Below are 20,273 nucleotides of genomic sequence, written 5' to 3'. Positions count from 1 at the left end.
ACACACTTGAACACGGAGACAGACTTAGCTGATCTCAGTAGGAACAGTCTCTGTATTAGAGCAGTCTTCAGGCCATAAATATCCCACAGAGCAGAAGCTATGGTGGACATTTCTGCACACACTGCTGACATCCCTTTGAGCCTCACCTGGGGAAGCCTTTGCCACTCTCATGGGGCTGGTCCTTGACATGCATGCCCATGTCAAACAATACACATTCACTCAGAATGTCACTTATTTCCTACATGCATGAACCATTTTGTTATTGCTCTTCTTTTCTCCTTATCCCACAAACAACTGAGGATAATGACCACTGAATCAGGTACTATAAGAGAGACAGTTAAAGTCTCTGGGAGGCTGTGCTGGGGGCCCATGCAAACAAGAGGCCATTCTACTACTGGATGTGCACATCCACAAGGAGCCATGAAGCCACCCCCCTCCCGTGTCACCAAGGGACCATCATATTTCTATCATTTGAGGGCTATCCAACTCTCTTTTCTCAAGAAGGATGAGAATCTTCTGTCTCTAGCATCATTAGTATTATAGTAATCAGGGTAGATGTATTCCCTCTATTAACTGTATTTATTCTTCGAGTGTGTGATATATGTATGTTTTTTGTAAGGTAGGGAGAAAAGGAAGGAGGGAGAAGAGAGAGAGAACACAAGAGAGAGCATGTAAGAGAGTGCCACAGCATGCCAGTCGAGGTCAGAGGACAACTTTTAAGAGTTGGTTCTTTCCTTCCACTGTGGGCTCTAGGGATTGAACTCCTGTCAGGCTTGCACAGCAAGCTCCTTTATCTACTGAGCCACCCAACTGGCCCACACTCCTTAATCTCGACCTCTTTTATGTTTAAGCTTTCACTGACCTCATTAAGCATTCAGCCTCAATGATCCAACAACACACACATTCTTTAATACATACTTATATACAAAATGTGAACAGTGTCAATCATAAGGGCTTCACTTTATAAAATATACCACTTAAAAAGGATAAGTTGTATACACAAATATTTAAAAACTGAATAAAATTTAAAGTATGCTAAGTCATTTTAAAGTTCTCATCTGGTAAAGTATGTATTTATGGAAAAAATACCTGAGATATAATCAGATTTTAATGCATATATTCTGTGTCTATATACATCTTATAAACAGCATAACTAGTAAGCATGGTTACTTTCATCCCTGAATAATATCTTCTATGCTCTATGTATTCCAACATAACCAAGCAGATGCAAATACATCATTCAAATGTTTATTTCTGAGCCATTATTTTAGGCCAAAATTTATAGCCACAGCCAAAAATAATGGCTCTAGGAAAAGATGTAGATGCTCATTATGTTTCTATTTTCTCACTCTAACTATATATTTTATACAAAATATAAACATATGTATATATCTAACTATATATAATTTTATATAAAATATAGACAATAAAAATTATTACATGGAATCTGGATACATGAGTAAATTTAAATTGCATCAAAGAGATTTGGTAATGAAATTCAAATGTACAACATGATTTCTGATCATCTTCCATGGAAGCAGAATCTGGGTGTTCAAAGTGATACTGGAGTTGAGTTCTCACTCAAGGCTGCTGTCCACACGGTAGGAGCAGGAAGGAAGAGCTACAAGAGTATGTCCTGAATCTGGAGCAGCAAGCTTTGAGCTGGTGCTCAACAGACAGCGGAACAGATGATGGACAAGCAGTGCACAGAGTGAGAAGGGGATCTGCTTGCAGAGTATAGGGAGAACTAGGGAGGGCTTCCCATTCAGGAGTGGAGGAAGAAGGGACCCTAGGCTGAAGCAGCAGTGTAACTAAAATATGATGGCACAAAACTGGCAGGTAACTTCCACAAAGTATGTGCCTAAACATGGCATATTCACAATGCAGGGAGAAACAGAAAAAGGTGTGAAGACCTCATGAAGCAAGGAGGTGGGGGTGGAAAGCAGAGGCCTGAGAGAATGCTGGCAAGTAGGCATGCATTCGCCAAGGGGTGGCGCAAAAGACCTCCTCCCCCAGCACAGCCAAGTGCAGACCATCTCAGACACCTGCACTCAGGCCCATGGTCCTGATCATCCTCTATTCGGACCTGCTGGGTAAAGACACAAGGAACCCGAGAACGGGCTCCCACATACACCACACTAAAAAACAAAAGAAGTTGTTTGTAAGTTGAGATGTGGAATGACTCATCCCTAACAGGGTTGAGGGCCAGCTGACCCAAACCAGTAATAAGATACTTTCTGAGAGCCAACCTGGGTTTGCCTAAGGGCCTTAGCAACAGCAGCTGAAACATGATCTGGAGATAACCTGGACCAATGAGAGGCAGCCATGTCACACCAGCAGATGTATATTCATCAGACCTTCCCCTGGGGTGGGTGGAGGGTATATAAGGCTTGCCTCTTCCTGATAAACTGAGCTTGTTTCAACATTCTCCCAGAGTCTGTGTCATTGACTCTGCACCTACTTGGCCCCGCCTCCCACAAAGGGAACAACAGCACAGGACACTCCCACACTGAGATAAAGATGAATACATGTAAACAGAAGTTGTAGCACTTCACATTCATGTTTCAGGAACTGCCTGTGATGGAGTTAGGATGGGGCTCCTGGCTAAGGCACTGATGTTTCCTAGAATGGTGCACGTTGAACAACGTGGATAACAGGTTATATGAGAGGCAGGGAGAGTAGAGAGGGCTCCTTCGGTGCTTCAAGTAATGAGGGGCTGAAGTGCTAGGTGACATCTGGGATGAGAAAGACGTGTTAGTTTTTCCTCCTTTGACATGCAGAGGAAGCGGGACTGTATGAGTGAGGCAGTGGGGAAGAAATGAGAACCAGACTGTCTAGGATACATACAACCATGCAAAGAGGAAAAGACAAGTTTGCCCTGGATGCTGGAGAAGACAGTCTGTGGGAGGAGGACAGAGCCGCACAAATTTGAAGACACAACTTTGAAGCAGCCATGAAACCGTAGGCTTTCAGGACCAACAAGGAGGTGTTGCTGCAGCTGCGAGAGAAGGCCCCGCAGAGGACACAGCCAGGTGATCACCATCTGATCAAGGGCAGACCCCAGGACTTGTAGAGGAGGGGGTGGAAGGAGGCAGCACAGATAGAGCCACCACTGCTTAGAGAGGAACACCGTGAGACCAGGAGAACAGATGGTGAACAGGAAGGAAGGGAAGCGAAAGGCTTCTGGTCACACACGCGAGAAGCCTAAATAAAGGTCACCACCATATTTTCCAGCAAGAGCTGAACAAATCAAACAGCAGCAGGGTCCAGCAGCATCCAGGATATACAGCAAACCACTTCCCCCAAAACTGGAGAAACGGGTAGAGAGCCACAACTCCTTAGTCTTGAACAGCAACCCACATTTGCTTGAGTTTACTTCTAGAAATCCTACAGTTCCCAAAGCTAAGATAGAGGGAAAATGCTTCCTGCCGGTAGTGGGAGAAAAAAAAAAGAACCATTCTGAAATATTGCCAGAACCTTCTGCTCTTACTGTGGCCTGCCCTCAAAAGAAACTACTTAACCAAAACCCAAGTGAAGAGCAGGGAGTTGAGGGGTCGCAGTGATGTAGAAATACCCAAACCAAGCACTGTTCAGCCTCCACTCATCCCAGAGGCTGAGTGACATTGTGGAGGTCACCCAAGGACACAAGCCACTCACAGACTTCCAAGCTCAGATGCTGTTTTCTCAATGCCCTCACCAGGTGCTCAAAGCAATGGAGTGCCCAATCTTGAGCTGGAACCTGCTAAACTGTTAAGTTTCTCTTTACAGGTTAAGTTGGTTTGCTGTAGTAAAGAGACAGAGGGTCCTGATCCATTTGCAGTATGAGGTGTACTTGGAGCTCATCAGTCATGAGGTAAGCATGCCTTCGCTGGTGGCTGCTGCCACTTGTCTCAGATGTCTCAGAGCAGGAGTCACAGGCAGCCTGCTATGTGACCAAGCCCCCATCAGAAAAGGGGCAGTCTTAAACCCTAAATTACTCATCAGATAGAGCATTTTGTCCTAAATGAGTAAAATGGGTAATCTGGGGAAGGAGACGAGTCCTGGCTTACAGAAGGGGAAGCCAGAGATTTCCTGTATGGGGGACAACTATAAAAGCCATCATCACACCAGCCCTTTCCACCTTTCCTCTATGCTAGTTCCCTTTCTGCAGAATGGAATATTAAAAACTGCCTCGTTTTCATTAGTCTTTCCAATTCGTTATTTATTCACAACAGTGAAAGAAGAGACAAAGCAATCCTAGAACCTGTCTCTGATACAGCAGGGATGTAGACATGAACAGACCGGACGTGAAACAGTTACACTGAACATCTTAGGGTCTCTAGAAGAAAAAGTAGAGACTGTCACAAGAACAGATGGGTAATGTATACAGAAAGAAGGAACTTCAGAATCAAAAGAATATGGCAGAATCTAAACACATTGTGACTGACTTGAAAGAGCTCACAGACTTAGAACCATGGAGAAAGAATCAGAGCTAGAAGCAATGTCATTAGAAGCATTTCAAAACTGAAATGCCAGGGTCTGGGGCTGTATTCTGGAAGCAGAGGCAGGGGAGTATAAGTTGTGGGAGGCAAGCCTGGGCCATACAGTGAGACTCTGACTTAGGGGGAAAACAAAAGAGAAATACAGAGAGAGGCAAAAGAATGAAAAGTAGATAAGACTCTCCAAGATTTTCAGGATAACTACAATGTGGTGAAGCATTAATAATGAGAACATTAGAAGAAGAAAGTGAAAGAAAAAAAGCTTTGTAACAATGACTGACAAGTTTCCAAATGAAAACAAACACTAGCTGATGGCATGTGTACTCCCACCCCTAAGGCTGGCGCAAGAGGACCTAAGTTCCAGGGCAGCATGGACTATACAGTGAGGTGTCCCCAAAACAAGAAAAACCTAAACAAAGTAGCAAACAAAAAAACTACCAGACACCAAAACAGAGAAATAGAAAGAACAGGGAATATCAATGGGTAGACCTATCCCCTACCAAATTGAATACTGTAGCATATTTAACTGTAGAAAATCAAAGGCACACCTTTCTTTTAAAAACAGAGGGGGAAATTACCTTTCCTACAGAGAAACAAGGATGAGAATTACAATGAACTACTCAGCAACCATGTAGTTAGAAAATGGAGATAGAAATACTAAAAATGTCAACAGAAAAAAAAAAAACCCACTAACCAAGAATTCTATATTGAATAAAGTTATCCTTCAAAACTGGTGAAACAAAGGATTCTTCAGACAAACAACAAATATGGACATTTTTCTCCTGTAGGTCTGCCACATAATAGCTCACCCTGAGATCATCAAAGCCTAGTTAAGAGATGGGCAGGGCTACACCAGATCAGAGAGAACAAGCCTCCAGCAGACTCCTGGTGGGGAGAAGTTTGCCAGGAAAGAAAGGGAGAGGACCACAAGCTCTCCAGGACAGAAAGGGAGAGAGAGAGGACCACAAGCTCCCCAGGTCACAAACGGGAGACAACCATAAGCTCTACAGGACACAACTGGGAGAGGACCACAAGCTCTATAGGACACAACTGGGAGAGGACCACAAGCTCTACAGGACCTGAGGGAAGGACTTAAGATGAGGGATGCCACAGAAGGTTCACAGGCAAAGAGGCAGAAATTGACCAAAAGGAAGACACTGGTTATGATCAAGTCAGAACCACTGGAAATGGCCCTGTGGTAGTCTGACATTACCACACCCCATCATGGTACCTTGAATCCAGGGGGCATTTTCTCTTATTCCTCACCTAATCTCATGACACAGATGGGACAAGAATTACACCCAAGGAAACAAAGGCCCAAAGAAACTGGTGACAACAGAAAGAAGAGCCCTGCCCTAGTCACTGTTCTATTGCTGGGAAGAGACACCATGACCAAGGCAACTTACAGAAGAAAGCATTCCAGTGTGGGCTTGCTTACAGTTTTGAGGGTTAGTCCATGATCACCATGCTGGGGAGCACAGCAGTAGGCAGGCAGGCATGGAGTGTGGGCAGTAGCTGAGAGCTTAGATCTGATCTGCAGAGAGTGAGCCTGGGCCTAGAGTAACCCGGGTTTTTGAAGTTCAAAGACCCCCCACCCCAATGACACCTCCTCCAACAAGGCCACACCTCCTGATCCTTCCTAAACAATTCCACCAACTATGGACAAACCATTCAAATATAAGAGATCACGGGGGCTATTCTCATTCAAACTACCACAAGCCCTAAGCTTGAAATTAGAACATGGGTTCCTTCTGACTCTGTACTTTGGGCTTCTGGGGTCTTGACATTCACACCAGGAAAATGGAAAACACTCCCCAGACTCCTTACAGAGTTTTCTTTCACTGTGGCAAGGTTAGCCACTGGGCAAAGAATGTGTTCTTGCCTTTGATTGCTGACAAACAACAAAAGTTAGCCAGAGTGGAGCACCTACAGAAAGCTTGCTCTGCAGATGCTGCATGGGGTGGGGGTGTTCAATTTGCAACAAATCAACATAGTTCAAAAGTATAAATATAATTTCACCTTTATTAGAACAATAGAATTTGAGGTTGGTGTGGCTCAGCTGGTACAGTCTACATCCAGCATGCCCAAGCACATGGGTGGAATCCCAGCACCACAACAAAACCAACAGAATTTAGCAGCACATCAAAGCCCCCTCAAGGACACTCTGACTAAAGAAGCACAGAAGAGACATTCAACTGAAAAGCTCTTCATTATAATTTGAGTTTTTTTTAAAGATTTATTTATTTATTATGTATACAGTGTTCTGCCTGCAGGCCAGAAGAGGGCACCAGACTGCATTATAGATGGTTGTAAGCCACCATGTAGTTGCTGGGAATTGAACTCAGAACCTCTGGAAGAGCAGCCAGTGCTCTTAACCTTTGAGCCATCTCTCCAGGCCCTAATATGAGTATTTAAAAAAAAAAAATGAATCAAGGGAAGGGAGAGGGAGCAGAAAGAGAAAAGAGGGAAGAATGAAAGGAGAATACAGAGCACTTGAATATTTCAAAAATCTTGGCATTGAATTTACTGAGAGTGTGGTCCATGAGCCTGGGCTGAAACCTCAGCTAAGCAAAGACTTGCGTGTTGCTGCTTTCACACAATGAAGAGCAAGGGTGATACACAACAGGCCTACGCAGCACAGACTCACGGAGGCTCTCTTCAGAACCACCAAGGTGGCCCAAGAGGATTCGGGTGCTAGAAAAATGCACACTTGAAAAGAACAGCTTACAACACAGCATTGTCCAGGGAATGATAGCTAACTTTACAAGAGTGCAGCAGGGTGATTTGACATCAGGAGTGGCTGAGCATGGTGACAATCACAGCTGATGGTTTTTGAGCTCTGCAGCAGGAAACGCCACACCAAGAGCGGTCATTTTCTCTAGTTAACTACAGAAGGATCAGTGGAGAAACTGTCATGCCAGGACTGCTTGCTTCTCAGTTAACACATAACACTGAAAATGACACGACCAGTCCCTCCCTCTGCTGTGTGAGGGCACCAGCACCATCTAGCCCCACTCTGACTTCTGAAGCCACCACTGGGCCACCAGGACCATCTAGCCCCACTCTGACTTCCGAAGCCACCACTGGGCCACCAGGGCCATCTAGCCCCACTCTGACTTCCGAAGCCACCACTGGGCCACCAGGGCCATCTAGCCCCACTCTGACTTCCGAAGCCACCACTGGGCCACCAGGGCCATCTAGCCCCACTCTGACTTCAGAAGGCACCACTGGGCTACTCTATCACTGAGCTAAATCCCCAACCCCATCATTTTTAAAAAATTTTAAACTACAAAGGTCACTACATCTCCACCAACAAAGATAAGATTTCACACACTAAACAGAAGTCCTTCTGTGACAGTCTAACGTTTTCTGCGTAATTTTATGTAAAACCCACTTATTTTATTATGTGACCACTTTTGAGATTTTTGAGGCTTAGCACGATGTAGCTAATAGGAAACTACCCTTTCTGAGGACATCTTGATGCGAAGCAGCTCCAGCACACGTCCAGGTCACGGAAGCCCACTGCGAGCATGAAAAGAGATAACGCCTGCCAGGGCATGAAGAGGAAAACCCAAGCGCTGACAGGGCCAACAACCCGAGAAAACGGCCCTGAGGCGCAGGGCAGGGATGGGCCAAGGCTTCCTGATGAGCATCCTTTTACCATTGTTCTGGTGTTTAAACCATATAGATGTACTGCCTATTCAAAAATAAACTTTAATTTCAAATAAAACTATTTCAGATATTTTTCCTCCCTCTTCAAACTTGAAAGACTTAATTTCTCCGAAGAACCTAATTGAAAAAGCAAACGGCAGTTGCTCCTTGAGATGAAGCCACAGTCCTTCCTCCCGCTGCCATCTCCCCATCATTCCTGGGCAGTCCTAACACACACTAATTCTCTACTTACTTCTAAACAGATTGTTTTTCTTCTTTAGGCAGCTAAATGAGAAATCTGAAACACAAATACATCTGAAGTCTTAACATAAAGCAAGTCAGCCCGCGGTTAGCTTGAAGAAGAGCTGATTGCAAAGAAAGTCACTTTTGCTCTCCACTCCCTGTAAACCACACAGCTCAGTGTGTTCAAAGTGGGCCACTTGAACAAGGCTTTAGACCTCTTCATTTTGTCCCATTCTCCTAACCTCAAATCCAAACCACAGTGTCCTCTTCCTTTCTCATCCATTACCTGTACCTCTGTGTTTACTCACACTATTGAGACTTCAGCCTAAGATCAACCCTGTAAACCATTAAAACAGATGGCATGAGGACGGACGACACCATATAAACCTTTCTGAAATACTTCCCCATCCTTTCCTGCTTCTTTTGCTGAGTTAACAGTCAGACAAACAAGCCAGAGCTCCTCTACTCTCAGGCAGGTACCACTGTCCCCAGCCGAGCTGAGCTGGAAAACTGGGCATGCATGTATAACCCAAACCCCTGAAGGTCACACTGCATTAAACAAATCTGCCAGACTGCAGGCGGTGGTGGCGCGCGCCTTTAATCCCAGCACTCGGGAGGCGGAAACAGGCAGATCTCTGAGTTCAAGGCCAGCCTGGGCTACAGAGCTAGTTCCAGGAAAGCAGAGTTACACAGAGAAACCCTGTCTCAAGGAATAAAACAAACAAACAAACAAAACAAATCTGCCAGATTAAACCAAGAGCCATTTAGGGTTGGCAAACTAGTTCAGCAGGTAAAAACACTCACCATGGGTTCAATCACAAGGAGAGAAAAGACTCCTTCAAGTTGTCCTCTGACCCCCACACATGTGCCAAGGCATGTGCATGAACACACTCAAATAAATATAAACAAATACGTAAGTGGTAAAAACTCTTTGAATGTCATTCAAAACATTAGGACATTCTCTTCCCCAAATTCTCATTGTAGAACTACTTTTATCTAGTGTCGACATGGGCTTGAAGAGCTAATGAGGAATTCATGGCTCCTGAGAACTCAGTGTGTGTGTTCCTCAGAGCTTTAAAGTAGGGGTGGCATGCTGGGCGGTGGTGGTGCACGCCTTTAATCCCAGCACTCGGGAGGCAGAGCCAGGCGGATCTCTGTGAGTTCGAGGCCAGCCTGGACTACCAAGTGAGTTCCAGGAGAGGCGCAAAGCTACACAGAGAAACCCTGTCTCAAAAAACCAAAAAAAAAAAAAAAAAAAAAAAAAAGTAGGGGTGGCAGGCCAGCAGGATGGCCCACTGAGTGCAGGTGCCTGTGGCCAGGTCTGAGTTCAATCCCCAGGCCCACACAGTGGGGAACACTGACGCCTGCAAGTTGTCCTCTGACCATCCCATGTGCTGTGGCTGCATGCCCTTCCCATATCCACACATGCAAACAAATTAATCAACTACTAAACAAGTGTGTTCTGAATGGAGTTAGAGACAGTCACACTCAGGAGACAGCAGTGCCCAGTGAATTAAGGACATGGCACGAGGATGGACCTGCAACTGAGACGACAGCTCCGCCATCAGAGAAGGCAGGTGTGTGCTGTGGGCACCCGAGCAGCTGTATCACTAATGTGCAAAGTGCTCAGTGCATTAACTCCCGTCCCCCTTCTCACAGGGGTCCTTCTGGGAAAGCTTACCTCTCAGCACGAATCACACCACTGTAATAGGGGGGGTCCCAAGGCATTAGCTCCTGGAAGGGAAAGGTTCACTGTCAGCATTTGATCAGAAACTTGGCCAGCTTATAAAAGATAAACCAGTTATTTTTAACATATATGAGAAAACAATATTTAAAAACCATGGCATGGCATGATTTGACTTCTCTGTAACCAATACATAGAGGGGTACAAATAAGGCATAATCCTAGAATCTGGGACAAAGGTAAATGACATTCTAAAGTATAATCAACAAAAGTCAACATGAACGGGTTAAATCAGCCAGAATCAAAGTTTTCTCAAAGCATAGCCCACATATGAATCCACACACTACAGGCAGTAACGTGAGATAACTGTTGGAATTCTCAGCCACTCCTCCAGATACATGACCGCACATGTGCAGTTCAGTAACCAAGTAAGGAGCCTTACGTCCTACGTGCACTGAGTGATCGCATAATTTGCGTACAACGTGATCACATGCATGCATAGCTCCGTAAGCCCATATGCGCATGTGCAGGGGAATCCATAAGAAGTGGGACACAGACCCCTCCCCACTTTTCTTCTTCTTCTTCCTCCTCCTCCTCCTTCTACCTCCTCTTCTTCCTCCTCCTCCCCCACTCTCTCTCTCCATGCACATGTCTTCCACAGGCCTGGTCAAGCTCTCTTCTGTCCCTCCCTTCTCCTAATAAAACTCTGCTCTGATAATGGGTTTTGTCATGCCTCATGACTTTTCCTCACAGAGTAAAAGTGCTGCATTAAACCAGCAATAACCATGCTTTGTGAAACTAAACAAGAACTAAACAATAATTTGAACTGTAGCTGAGGCAGAATCAACTCCAATCTCGGCAAAGAAAATACGTCTTAAGAAGGTAGTAAAGAACAGAGCATGGTGGCTCAGGCTTACAATCCCAGTCCTTGTTGGAGGCCCTGAGCTAAAGAGCCCAATCCTGTCTCCAAACAAACAGGAACGGAAGCACTAGCAGTTACGTGGCAGCCAGTGCAGCATGCTGAAAGCAGGCCTGGGCACTTGAATGACACAGTCCTGCCCACCAGGGGTCAAATTACCAGACTGCATGTGCACAAGCGTGAGGACTCTGCCTGTGTTCTTGCACACTGGTCCTGCCTCGCAGAGCCTGCTGCATGGCAGCTACTCACTGAGTCAACAGCACCTCCCACCCAGGCACAACACCTGGCTCTGAGTAAGGGTCAGCATGCCAGCTGTCCTGTGGCCCTCACCCTTCCAAGTTTCGGCTCAGCACAATCCCCTGAGGAAGTAGGTGCCCCTTCCCACATGGCACGACTGCACTTTGAGCACAGTATGTGTGGCAATGTAAGAGCGCGAACTCATGGTCTCTCTCCCATGAACACCTGAAGGGTAGGGATGGTATCCCTGAACCTCCACCTCCTGGAGCTCAGTTCCCAGCTCCCAGCTCCTCCAGCTGATAACTAGGTACCATCTCATAAGCAGACATCAGCTTTAGAAGAGCTGATGGTGTAGGAAAGCAAAGTGACTTAACGAGAGAGCAGTATATCACACGATGGGGACAGACGAGCTCGGGAATGAAGTGTTTGCTGTGCAAGAATGCGGACCTGAATTCAACCCCCAGAGCAAACATAAAAAGCCGAGTGTGGTAGTGCATGCTGTGGGGCGTTTACCCACCACCCCCACAGCTTCCCAGAGTTTTCTTGAGTGCGAGCAGCAGGAAATATTAGATAGAAGGATTTATAGCGGAGAATCTTGCGGAGATAAACAGATAGAAAATAAAGGATAGCCTCGAGAGGGCCTGGAACCTATTCCAACGGGCCCCGACTGTCTCTGGTCCAGGGTTTTTATAGAGACGCCAAGGGGTGGAGCAAAAGACCTCCTCCCCCAGCACAGCCAAGTGCAGGCCATCTCAGACACCTGCACTCAGGCCCGTGGTCCTGATCATCCTCTATTCGGCCTGCTGGGTAAAACCACGAGGAACCCCAGAACGGGCTCCCACAGGTCCCCCCTTCTTAATATATAAAAAAATAACTATTAATGGCTTACAGCAATCTCCATAGCTGTTACACCTCCCAGTATGGGAGTAGAGGATGATATAGATGGCATTTCTCTTTTGAATTAGGTCCAAGGTGACCATAGCAGTCTTAGCTGCCTCAAGCCCTTTCTAAACCAAAACTCTTAAGGCGACTACAAACTTAAAGAATCCCTTAGCTTCATCATTACCATTAACAGGTTAACAAATATTGTTATACATAATCACAATTCTCTTAATCTTACAACTCAAAGCAAACTCTTAACAGAACCATTTGAATTAGCATATATGGTGCTATATATAGTTAACAATTTTCTCCGTCTTACAACTTTAACTCAATCATTTGAATTTTCTTGTTAACATAGGAAAAACTTCGATGTATTTACATCAAACTTAAATATTTTCTTAACTCCACAAAACCAGGGTGCATTAATATCAATAGGTTTCTGCGAACATAATTCAATCTCATAACTCCTCCTTTTCTTTATAATTTTTTAAACAAAGTCTCAAACCTAGTTAGAGGAACCCAAACTTCTGTTTGAACAGTTCCATTTGTAACACAAAACCAGTTCCATAAGTAATTCCATTTTTACATAAACAGTTCCACAAAACAATTCATAAATCTCCAGTTAATAAAGCATATACGCATACACAAAATTGCATCTTGATTCTAAGTAGAAATACATTTCTTCATTTAAACAGTTTCATTTTTAACCCAATTCCAGAAAACCGTTCCTAGGTCATTACTATAAGTAAGCTCAAAATTGTCCCATTGCAATGAAATCGCTATTGTTCATTTCATTTAAGTACCAAAATTCAAATGATAAATATTGGTACTAGTCTTCCAAATTTGAAGAAATCCATAACCAAAATGTTTTTGTAATTTTATCTCATTTTAAGTTCAAAAAGTTTAAATAAGAAATAAATTTTGGTATCAGGCTTTTACTTCCAAATATGAAGAGACTTTTTTAACCAAAACTTTTTGCAGTTAATAATTTTTGTTCAAACAAGCGTCTCTGCAACTTTTGTTCTCACAGACAGACCTTTTTAGTTATAGTAAGATTTTAAACCGCACCGTTTTTGCTGTTAGCTCAGGTTTTTCTGTGCTGCGTTGATATTCCACGGATCTCAGCTGCGGATGCCTTGTGCTGGTTCTGGCGTCCGCCATTCTTGGCTTCTTAGCGGCTTCTGGAGCTTTTGAAATCATTTAGACTGCCTACTTTGCAGTCTATTAGGACACTATCTCCTATGTCTCAGGTGTTTTCACCATTTACATTAATAGACTCACACTTAACATTTACACTTTTTCACAAACTCACATATAACATTTTTTTGCCTTGCAAAGCATTTAGACTCATTCAACATTTACACGTTTTTACAAACTCACATACAACATATTAACATCTACTTATTTATACTTTATAGAACTACTTTAGCAAATATATTTCCTATTAATTCTTATATACTTATCTTATTTCTTATTTAAACTTACATTTACAACTAGCATCTTACAAGCTTATTACTACATGTCTTAAGACTACCTTAGATACTTCTTACAAGCTTATATTCTTAAAGGAACTCTATTGATCTATTTTACAAACTTATATAGGCTACCATTAGCATATATCTAACTTAGCAAACACCTAAAGATTTCTTAACACAGATCTAACAAGACAGAATTTCTACAAACTCACATCTTATTTTCATTTTTCTACTTCTTACTCTTAATTATTATCACTATCTCTATTATAAAGATTCTCTTAACTAGACAGGAAGTGTGTACATCATTTCTAAAGTTTACAGTTTATAGTTAGCTTTGTTATAAAGCACTGGGATTTAGTGAGTGTTATTATAGAGTTGTGGTACTTGTTGTTAGGGGATTGTAACATTCTCGGGACGAAGCCACACTCTAAAGTTGCCAGTTCTCTCAGCCGTTCCAGACCGGCAGAGATGCACTGTCAGCGGTAGATAGTTTTTAACTAGAGGCTGTCCCTTCACCCAAATTCATACTAGTTCCCCTAAGAACTTCAATTCAAACAAACGTTTCTATCACAGCAGTACTTTTCGTTCTACCGAAAAACTTCACACTGAGGGTGAAATTACCACATTTAGCTTCTGTAAAGCTCGTCACCAATACTGCACAGCTATTAGGTGATATAAGGTATTTTTCTAAAGGAGCTAGTAAAGCCAAAAGCGGCACAGCTCAGAACTCTTATTTCCTCACTGTTTGCATTAACCAGTGACAAAAACCTCATAAATACTAATCGAGCCACTTTCATTTTGGTTCCTTTATAGGAACATCATTGGATCTGACCTTTCTTAGTTCCACGCTCCTTTCCAGATGCTCCGGTAACCACTGAGCTTCATTCTCCTCTTGTGAAAAAAACACAAACATGTCCTCTACCCCATATTAACACAGGATCGGGACCCTTCCATAATCCCGAGCAGGGATCTTTCCATTTCATTTGAGTTTCAGGATTTAGTCTTTTCACTTCGTTAGCTTTAACTCCTGATGTTATTAGCAGCGGTGATATTTAGCATTGATTTCTTATAAGGAACTTTCAGGTGAAGCAACTCTTTTGTAAGACAGCTAGATTTTTTGAAGTTTGTTTCCCATCTATAAAGCAGTCATTTCTTTTTTGAATGCCTGTTTCCTTGTCTCCTTATTAGATTTGCAAAGGAATTACTCATTGCAGGCAGTTCGTTCAAGGCAAAGAACTTTTAATTTCAACATAAGTTTCTTCATATCTAAGGCAACGTTCAGTGTATAAACTGCTTTCCCTTGTTTTAAGGATTTTAAAGTGGCTTGTTTGCTCTTAAAAGTAGCTTGTTGTCATCCAACTACCGTAAAAACTTTGCACAGCTATTAGGGTAAATAAGGCATTTTACCAACGGAGCCCCAAACTGCGGAGCGCCTAGTTCCGTATCCTTTCAATTTTTCATTGGAACTGACACTTATACCCTTAGATGATTTTCCTCCTTATTTTTAAAAGCTGTATTTTAAGCTTAGAGCTGACAAAAGTGTTTCAGGGCAATGTCGCCATCTTTAGCAGAAAAACTACCTTTCCCAGAATGCATTTCCCTTATATCAGTCCATAATAATATCAGTCCCATATCAGTCCCTTATATCATTTCCCATAGTTCTTTTTGGGTCTGAGAGTCAAAACTGGTTCTCTTTTATCAGACTTGCTTACAAATTCTTGCCCGGGAGGTTTGAACAAAGTTTTTTTGCTTTTGCAACGGGAGATTTGAACAAGCATTTTACATTTTCAGCTATGGCTCATTGGGAGGTTTCTATTCTCTCCTCAACTGGCTTTAACAGGTGTCTCTCCTTCATCAGACACTGGCCCCCGAATCAGAACCACACCTGCCTCGTTAGCGTGCGTTGAGGCTGGCATTTCTGATAGCAACTTTCCTCAGGGCTTGTGTTTGTTTTAGCCAGTCAGTGAAAAACAAGATCATTTACAACAGCTTTTCCATAGCTCCTTCAGAGATTTTTTCTCCCACTGATTTATCTCATTTTGCTTGCTCCTTCCTTCCCCAGATGCAGAGCTTCAGGTATCTGCGGCTCTGTACCTCGGCTAGCTGCCTTTGGAGGTAGGGGCTTTTTTTCTCCCCCCGAATCTGCCTCAAACTCTAGCAGCTTTTGTCAGGTCATGCATTTTCTGGGGAGGAATCTGTCCCCTCTTTCTTCAGAGTTTTTCTCCCTGACAGTATCCAGTTTGGTCTCAGTTTATCCCCTCTACCTCAGAAACAGTTTCCAACACTACAGTGGCGGCTTTCCCTGCTACTGAAGGTAGGGTTTTTTTGTCCGTTTGTTTTCGGGGTCTGTGTGGTTTGCGTACAGACTGAAAAATTTAACAAGGGAGGTTTTTGCCATTTCTAAACTCCCATTAGGACAGGTGTTTTGCCTCATCAGGCCTTCACCTGGCCCAGTCCCCCAATGGGTTGTCTTTGCTTGTCTGGGTGCTCAAGGACAGAGCTTATGCCAGAGGCAATCACCCCTCAGGGCTACACTCCCTCATCTCATAGGGAGTCAGTTGAAACAAAGCTTTTCTCAAAGAGGTGCTTTCTCTGACAGAAAAGAAAGCTTTACTCCTGGATAGTTCTGTTCTGCCCTGGCTGGGCTCTTTCCCCAGACAGCGTTCTGACTTGGCAGCACGACTGCTTCAGACACAGTTCAGCTTTACTGTTTTCCCAGAAAGGTCCTTTCTCTGATAGGAAAGCTTTTCTCAGATTCCTTTTTGCATTTGTGGACCTATCAACCCCGGGACTTGTAGGAAAGCGTGCAACTGTGCCGTTCCCACCGGCTTTAGCTTTGCTTGTTCATTAGCAATCTTCCCCTGGGTCCTGCACCTTCCTGCCTCAACTTTGTGCTCCAGGAAGTTTACAACTGCAGGAACCCTAGTATCCCCAAAATGCACTCCAACTCAGAGACGCTGGCCAGTCACCTCTGGGTTTTTGCTTAGAAGCGAGGATACAATGCTAACAGTTTCAGGGAATCTTTGCATAGGACATTAGGAGCACCTTTTCATTCTGAAACGCTCAAAACCTTTGTTGCCTCAGCTCGGCTGTAACTGTGAAACTTGGCTTTTTTCTTTTCTCAGGTAAAGTTTGCTGCCCTTTTGGGCTCTCTGTAGCTGTTCACCCTTGCTCTCCCCAAGCGTTTCCCTCAGGGTACTCTGACCCACTGTCTTTTACTAGCTTGAAGAGACAGAGCTTAGAAGAGGTTTTTAGGAACTTGTCCCTGCCTCCTGCATTGCAGGGAGGATTTTTAAAGCTTGAAAGAGAACTTAGAGGTTTTGCTGTCTTAAGTTTGTTGTTTTCTCTTAGAGCTAATCACAGGTGGTCCCCATACTAATATCTTCAGGTGATTCTAATTTTTGTCCTCTCAGAAAGTTAAAGGCTTTAGTTTTTAAGTTTAAGAGAGCTTTTGAGAAAGATTAAGGCTTTTTAGAGAGATTTTTCCCCCAAAATTTTCCAAGAAAAGCTTTAGAGTTTAAGAGAAAGGTTTTTTTCCCCCCAGGAGAAAGACCAACTTTTCCCAAAACTTCCCAACTTTAAACTTTGACTTCTTACACCCCCATTTTTGCCTCAGGGAGAAATTACTTTCTCCTGCCGCTTGGACTTAGCATTTCAGCTGTCCCCAGGTCAAAAGCTTCCATAGGAAACTTTTTCTTCCCCATAAGCTCCAAGAAGAGCTTTTTTACTACCCGAAAAGCCCAAAGAAAGATTTTTTCCCCAGTTTGCTTTCAAAGCCCCCAAAGTTAGAAAATTAAGTTTTTCTGTCTAGTTGCCTTACTTATTTTTTCCTACATAATCTTATACTTCTAAGTTTTTCCTAAACTATATTACTACCCTATATCTTATACTTATCACAGATAGAAATTGAGAAAGGGATAGAAGATAGAAAATTTTGACAGAAGAGAATTTCGCTGCAGCATCGGACATCCTTCCAGTCCGCTTTCCTTTTCTCTCGAGGATAAAATGCCTGCCTTCCCAAAAAATATATATAAAAATATATATATATTCCATAACACCGGCATGCCTTTCCACTGGCAGGGCTAACTCAGCACTTTCACCAAAAACTCTGTAATAAAACTATTATTTTCCTTTATCTTTAGTCCCTATTACTTTGTCTTAAGTCCCTGTTCATTTGTCTTTAGTCCCCCCTTATTTTGTCCCTTTTTTCTTTGGTCCCTTTTTTTCTTTAGTCCCTGTTCACGGCGCCATTCTGTGGGGCGTTTACCCACCACCCCCACAGCTTCCCAGAGTTTTCTTGAGTGCGAGCAGCAGGAAATATTAGATAGAAGGATTTATAGCGGAGAATCTTGCGGAGATAAACAGATAGAAAATAAAGGATAGCCTCGAGAGGGCCTGGAACCTATTCCAACGGGCCCCGACTGTCTCTGGTCCAGGGTTTTTATAGAGACGCCAAGGGGTGGAGCAAAAGACCTCCTCCCCCAGCACAGCCAAGTGCAGGCCATCTCAGACACCTGCACTCAGGCCCGTGGTCCTGATCATCCTCTATTCGGCCTGCTGGGTAAAACCACGAGGAACCCCAGAACGGGCTCCCACAGCATGCTTGTAATCCCAGCAGGAAAGAGAAGGCAGGAAGATGGTGCCTACGGCTCACTGGCTGGCCAGCAGGCTAAATCGGAGTGCGACGCTAAAGAAATGACATGTATGTGGCTTCCACACACATACATGTGCACCCTTCCACACAGCTCACCCAAAACCATGAGAAAGGTATTTTTTTAAACCAACAAACAAACAACAATGAAACCTACAAAATCTATTAATGCCTATGGCACAAGCATCAACTCTAAATCAAAGTGTGGGTTCAGGCTCTTTGGGAGGAAGAAAAGCCCAAAGTAAGCTCTGAGAGATGGCAGCAGTTAACGGAGGTGAGAAAGAAGAGGCCTTCCTGCAGCACTCGGGTGACTGGAAGCTCCTACCAGTGCATGTTTAAGAGACTGTCACACAATGGCCCAAGAGCTGAAGAACAAGAAGTGGAAGAGAGTAAGGAAAGTCACACCATTCCGGGTCTGGGAGAGAACAGTAGCTCTGAGCAGGCCGAGGCGGGCAGGCGGGCCAGACCCTGAGTGGCTGGGGAAGATGCAAGGCCGGACCCTGAGTGTCTGGGAGGATGCAAGGCCGGACCCTGAGTGTCTGGGGAAGATGCAAGGCCAGACCCTGAGTGGCTGGGAAGATGCAAGGCCGGACCCTGAGTGGCTGGGGAAGATGCAAGGCCGGACCCTGAGTGTCTGGGGAAGATGCAAGGCCGGACCCTGAGTGGCTGGGGAAGATGATGCAAGGCCGGACCCCGAGTGGCTGGGGAAGATGCAAGGCCATCAGCAGTGCAATGACAAGAGCAGCAGTTAATGAAGGATTTTAAACAGTGACAAGACCAGATCTGTGCTGTAGGGACACTCTCTGATGGCAATCTATTCACATACTGATTCATTTACTCATAGGTCACATATATGCAAAGTACCTGCTCTGCCCACACTAGGCTGGGCACATCACTAAGCATTCTGAATCCAGTATTGTGGTGGTTTGAAAGAAAACAGCCTCCAGAGAGTGGCACTATTAGGATGTGGCCTTGTGGGAGTAGGCGTGGTCTTGCTGGTGGAAGTGTGTCACTGTGGAAGTGGGTTTTGAGGTCTCCTATATGTTCAAGCCACAGCCATTTTGACAGACCACCTCTTGTTGCCTGAGTCAAGATGTAAGGACTCTCGGCTCCAGTATCACGTCAGCCTGAATGCCGCCATGTCTCACCATAATGATAATGGACTAAACCTCTGAAAACGTGAGCTACCTCAATTAAATGTTTTCCTTTATAAGAGTTGCCATGGCCGTGGTGTCTCTTCACAGCAATAGAAACCCTAACTAAAACAAGTATGCTTTCAAGGGGAGTAGGAACTTAAAGCTAGGAAACCAATTAAGCAACTCCAATTAGGTGAAAACTGTGATGAGCTAGGCAAGGCTGTGGTCACAGCATGGAAAGGGAGGATAGGGTTCTTGAGGTCAGCTGCAGGGACAATAGGAGTGGGGACCATCTGCAGGGCACAATGAAACTCAAGAACAGGCCTCAACCCAGAGGTTAGATGGGTATGTAGGGCTGAGTCCCCCGGCGATGCTATTGCTTCAGGTCAGGAACCACACTTCAAGAAGGAGTGGTAAGTGCAGCTCTGGCTAGAGCAACAGGGTGAGCGGCGGCACCACTGACCAGGACAGAGCCTCGTGAGAAGATCAGGCCTTCACCAATATTTGCACAGCTACCTGCACCCATCAGTCATACAAAAATGTGGGGAGGGAAGGTGCAAAGTGTATCAGCTTTGGCTGAATTAGCTTCCTGAAACATACTTTTAACTTTTTGGTCCACCCAACTAAATTCTGATTTATACCTGATATCTTATGAGGATGGGCCCACCACTGCAAAGGATGTGGATGACTCACAATAGCTATCAGGCCAGATACAGCTACAGCAAGGTCCAGATTGGCATGCTACTCTAATCCTATCCAGTCCAGCAGTGCATCACCTATTTCTTAGTGGGCGGGTCTGGGAAACTGGCATAGTTTCCAAATCTGCAAGGCTCCTTTCTTTATATTTCCCTGTGCCTACAGCTCTGACAGGTGCTATCAAATCAGCAATCACCAACAACGGCACCTACAAAGGAATGG

General features: G+C 44.3%; 1 protein-coding gene across 2 annotated transcripts in view; it reads right to left on the bottom strand.

Annotated features, from left to right (window-relative positions):
• The window catches only part of Mipep (mitochondrial intermediate peptidase), a 148,049-nt gene that overhangs the window by 90,585 nt on the left and 37,191 nt on the right, over positions 1-20,273 (bottom strand). For both annotated transcript variants that reach the window (XM_006986327.4, XM_076545140.1), the window contains exon 10: positions 10,054-10,106. In XM_006986327.4, coding sequence (XP_006986389.2) covers positions 10,054-10,106 — 53 coding nt within the window. The remainder of the gene's footprint in view (positions 1-10,053; positions 10,107-20,273) is intronic.

This window comes from Peromyscus maniculatus, chromosome 9 (assembly GCF_049852395.1).
Source record: "Peromyscus maniculatus bairdii isolate BWxNUB_F1_BW_parent chromosome 9, HU_Pman_BW_mat_3.1, whole genome shotgun sequence".
NCBI classification, from domain to species: domain Eukaryota; kingdom Metazoa; phylum Chordata; class Mammalia; order Rodentia; family Cricetidae; genus Peromyscus; species Peromyscus maniculatus.
This window is presented reverse-complemented; position numbering and strand designations above follow the sequence as displayed.